The sequence below is a fragment of the Rhincodon typus genome, unplaced genomic scaffold (genome assembly GCF_021869965.1).
Source record: "Rhincodon typus isolate 14 unplaced genomic scaffold, sRhiTyp1.1 hic_rhity00003696, whole genome shotgun sequence".
Classification (NCBI taxonomy): domain Eukaryota; kingdom Metazoa; phylum Chordata; class Chondrichthyes; order Orectolobiformes; family Rhincodontidae; genus Rhincodon; species Rhincodon typus.
Window position 1 is genome coordinate 8,940 of NW_025969334.1, and position 4,006 is coordinate 12,945.

The 4,006-nt window shown below is 55.2% G+C and overlaps 1 protein-coding gene across 1 annotated transcript in view; it reads right to left on the minus strand.

The window, feature by feature from the left end:
* Nucleotides 1-4,006, minus strand: part of LOC125481816 (integrin alpha-M-like) — an 8,157-nt gene that overhangs the window by 3,467 nt on the left and 684 nt on the right. Inside the window, exons 2-4 of the mRNA XM_048593732.1 lie at nt 3,032-3,171; nt 2,302-2,427; nt 1,062-1,135 (exon numbers count right to left, since the gene is read on the minus strand). Of these exons, the coding sequence (XP_048449689.1) occupies nt 1,062-1,135; nt 2,302-2,427; nt 3,032-3,171 (340 nt within the window). The remainder of the gene's footprint in view (nt 1-1,061; nt 1,136-2,301; nt 2,428-3,031; nt 3,172-4,006) is intronic.

Consider the following 4,006-nt stretch of genomic DNA (forward strand, 5'->3'; position numbering starts at 1 on the left):
ATCTATGCCCCCCCCTCCACGCCTCATCATTTCACGGTATCCAAAGAGGTTGACCAGCCCCAAGGCCATCACTACCCACCCCCCCCCCACCCCCCCTCCCCGCCAACCCGGAAGCTGTGTTTCCTCAAGCCCACGTTATCTGCTCGAGAGCCACGCAGTCGAACAGGAAATCCTCTTCTTATGTCTAACCTTATCGAGAAATTGGTCAGGCTTGACTGTTCTGAGACGCGGAGAACGCAGTCTGACTGGACTCGCCTCGCAAAAGGGCCCAGCCGTCCTAAGGGGCTGGGGCAGTCTGGTGTTCAAACAGGGCAAGATCCGGACGATGCCCAGGCTTAGTGGCAAGTAACATCGGCGCCACGCAAATGCAGGATATCACCACCTCCAGCAAGAGACATCACTGACCCCCTGACCCCCCCCCCACAAACACCAATGTCCTGGGGGTCCCCATTGAGCAGAAACTGATCCGGGACTCCCAGCCCCATCTCAATCCTGTGGCTACAAGGAGCTGGGAATCCTGTAACTCCCCCCCCCGCTCTCCAAAGCCTGTCCCACCATCGACAAGGGAGGAGGGGGGAGGGGATACTCCCCACTTGCCCCTGGATGGTGGGGGGGGGGGGGAGATCCGACAGCACTCGGGAAGCTCGAAACCGTCCCAGGGACAAAGCAGCCCTCCACCCCCACCAAACATCCACAAACGCTCCCTCGCTCCCTCCAGGCACAGCCGCAGCAGTGTGTGACATCCGCGAGACGCAGCGACACACCATCCCGCCGCCTCTTACCCCCTTAAGGGGGCGGTGGGGGCAGCAGGGACGTGCACCGTCCCCTTGTAAGTTCCCCTTCCCAGCCCCGTACGTCCTAACCAGGGAGACATAATTGCCATTCCCTCTGGTGGATCTCTCTCCCGAACAACACCATGTTCCTACATCGCACGGGGGCTGCAGTGGGTCAAGATGGTGGACCCCTAAACCCTCCACCAACTTCCTGCGGGGGGGGGGGGGGTGGGGGGGAAAAAAGGGGACAGAGGGGGGCGATAAACGACGAGGGAACAGAAGACCTACCCTATGATCTCCAGTTTCACCTTGAGATGGTCTTTGCAAATGTTGTCTTCTCCACATTCCTTTTCGAACGGGAGCTGAAAGGGAGAGAAATTGAGGGGGTGGGGGTGGAACAAGGGGCAGGAGAGACGACTGGGAAAGGGAGAGGCAACGCCTCGCACCCCACCACCTCCCCTCCACAAACCACCACCCCCCGACCAGACCTTCCCACTCAAATCCCCACCCAGAGACCTCCCTGACCATTTGAATGCATCCCCTCCGCCCTCTTCCCAATGCCCCTTGCAGAGGGGAAGGCACAGAGTTGGGGTGGGGGGCGGGCAGAGGAAACAGAGCCAGGAAGGCTTCAGGAAATTCGTGGACGGTGATGGGGTTGGTTTTGGGGTGGGGGGCGGAGTGCGAAGGGGAAGACACTGGGGAGCAGAGCAGAGAGGACCGTGATTAACTTTCTCAGGCACTGGGGTGCAGACCAAGTTGGGTTGAGGGGTCGGGATCCGAACCAACGAAGGCCTCAGTTTGAGATGATATTTTCTTTCGAGGCCCAATCGGTTGGCCACCACACAAGGGAAAGGACGCTTCGGAGAGGGAATGGTGTACCAGGATGTTGCCCGGTTTGGTGGGTTGCTGGTTGGGGGGGGGGTGGTGCATTTTGGCGATGAAGAAAGGTTGGATAGACCGGGTTTAATTTCGTTGAGAACGCAGCAGGTTGAGGGGGTTAGGGGGTTGACCTGCTAGGTGTTTATCAGCGTGTGAAGGGGCGTGGATAGAGTGGGAAGCCAGAGGCTTTTTATTGTCTCCCACAGTGGAGGGGGTCAGCTACGAGGGGAGGGGAAGGTGAACAGAGACACGCGAGGAAGGTTTCACCACGCAGACGGAGGTGAGGGACTGGAACGCGAGGCCAGAGCAGGTGGTCGAAGTGGACACAACAGCTTCCAGAAACGGCTGAGCGAACAGGAAAGGGAACAGAGGGGGTACGGATCCTGTAAGGGACGGCAGTTTTAACAGGGAAGGTCAGAAAGTGTCAGCACAGCTTCGGAGGGCCGAAAGGCCTGTCCCCGTTCTTTGTTCGTTCATTCTCGGAGGGTCGTATGGGATGACAGAGATAGGGAGGGGGTGTAGGGGGTTACAGAGATAGGGAGGGGGTGTAGGGGCTGGAGGGGGTGACAGAGATAGAGAGGGGGTGTAGGGGCTGGGAGGGGGTGACACACACATACACACAGATGATCCCATTAATGTTCAAACTCACGTTGCCCTGGAAAGTGCCCGTGTTTCCGGACTGGAGAATGGGCGCTGGCTCGTTGGGTGGTGCCAGACCCTCCCCAGTGTAGTCCACCTTCAATTCGATGGGGTTCAGGAAATCCTGGATACAGCTCTGTGTGAGGAGAGGGAGAGGGAGAGGGAGAGAGAGGGAGAGGGGACACGGAGGACAGTAGAGTGAGACCAGGACTCGCTACAGGACTCCTGTTATCCCCACCCACACGCCCTCATCTTGCCCACACGACCCAATTTAGTTCCCCAACCCAATCCCATGGGGATAGATACAGAGTAAAGCTCCCTCTACACTGTCCCCAATCCCAGGGCCAGGGACAGCACGGGGGTAGATACAGATTAAAGCTCCCTCTAAACTGTCCCCCCACCATCAAACCCTCCCAGGGACAGGGACAGCACGGGGTTAGATACAGAGTAAAGATCCCTCTACACTGTCCCCCCCATCAAACACTCCCAGGGACAGGGACAGCACGGGGTTAGATACAGAGTAAAGCTCCCTCTACACTGTGCCCCCCATCCCAGAGCCAGGGACAGCACAGGGGGCTAGGTACAGAGTAAAGCTCCCTCTACACTGTCCCCAACCCAAGGACAGGGACAGCACGGGGTTAGATACAGAGTAAAGCTCCCTCTACACTGTCCCCCCCCCCATCAAACACTCCCAGGGACAGGGACAGCACGGGGTTAGATACAGAGTAAAGTTGCCTCACCTTCACTTGAATGGTCGGTGTCAGACAATGAGAATTTGTGAGTTTAAAGTTGCCGTGAATCTGACTGGTGAGTTCAGCTCGTTCGATCTTACGATGTTCATCCAACTTTAGCTCGTATTTGATGTGAAGGCTTGGACTACCTGCAGGAGAGATGAATAATGTGTCATCAAGTTGTGGGCTGAGGGCAGTTTATATACAGAATGACAGATACCCCCCGGGGAGGGAGTTACAGACTGGAATCTGATCGAGGGGGTTCGGGGGGGTTTATATACAGAATAACAGATACCCCCCGGGGAGGGAGTTACAGACTGGAATCTGATCGAGGGGGTTCGGGGGGGTTTATATACAGAATAACAGATACCCCCCCGGGGAGGGAGTTACAGACTGGAATCTGATGAAGAAATTTGAGGGCAGTTGTAGATTGAACAGCAGACACTCGGTGATTTCCTTTTGAGTAACAGATTTTCGATGCTGTACGTTTGCAACGGCAGAAACAACGAGGTGTAGCTTTCTGATAACCGGTGGAGCGTGGTCCATGTATAGAATAACATACCATCATGTGTCTGTTATTCTATACATACACCACGCTTTCTCTCTATTCCATACATATACTATGCTGTATATTTGGATAGAATGACGGATACAGGGTGGTTTATGTAGAGGATGGCCATGACAAGCGGGTCAACATTACCGAATCACGGCCACAGGGTTATTTACGCAAAGAACAATACAAATGGGGAGGCTAACAGGCAGGAAAATTGACGTGGGATAGTTTGATATCGAATAAAAGATGCCGGGTTGTTTATATGTGTCCGACAGCACGTGTGGGAGATGGTTTCAACACAGAACAACATATACAGAGTTGTTGATATACAGAATAGCAGACAAGAGATAGATTGGATGGAGGATGAGAGATACAGGATGGTGCGTGTACACAGTAACAGATAGGGGGGCGGTGCGTGTACACGGTAACAG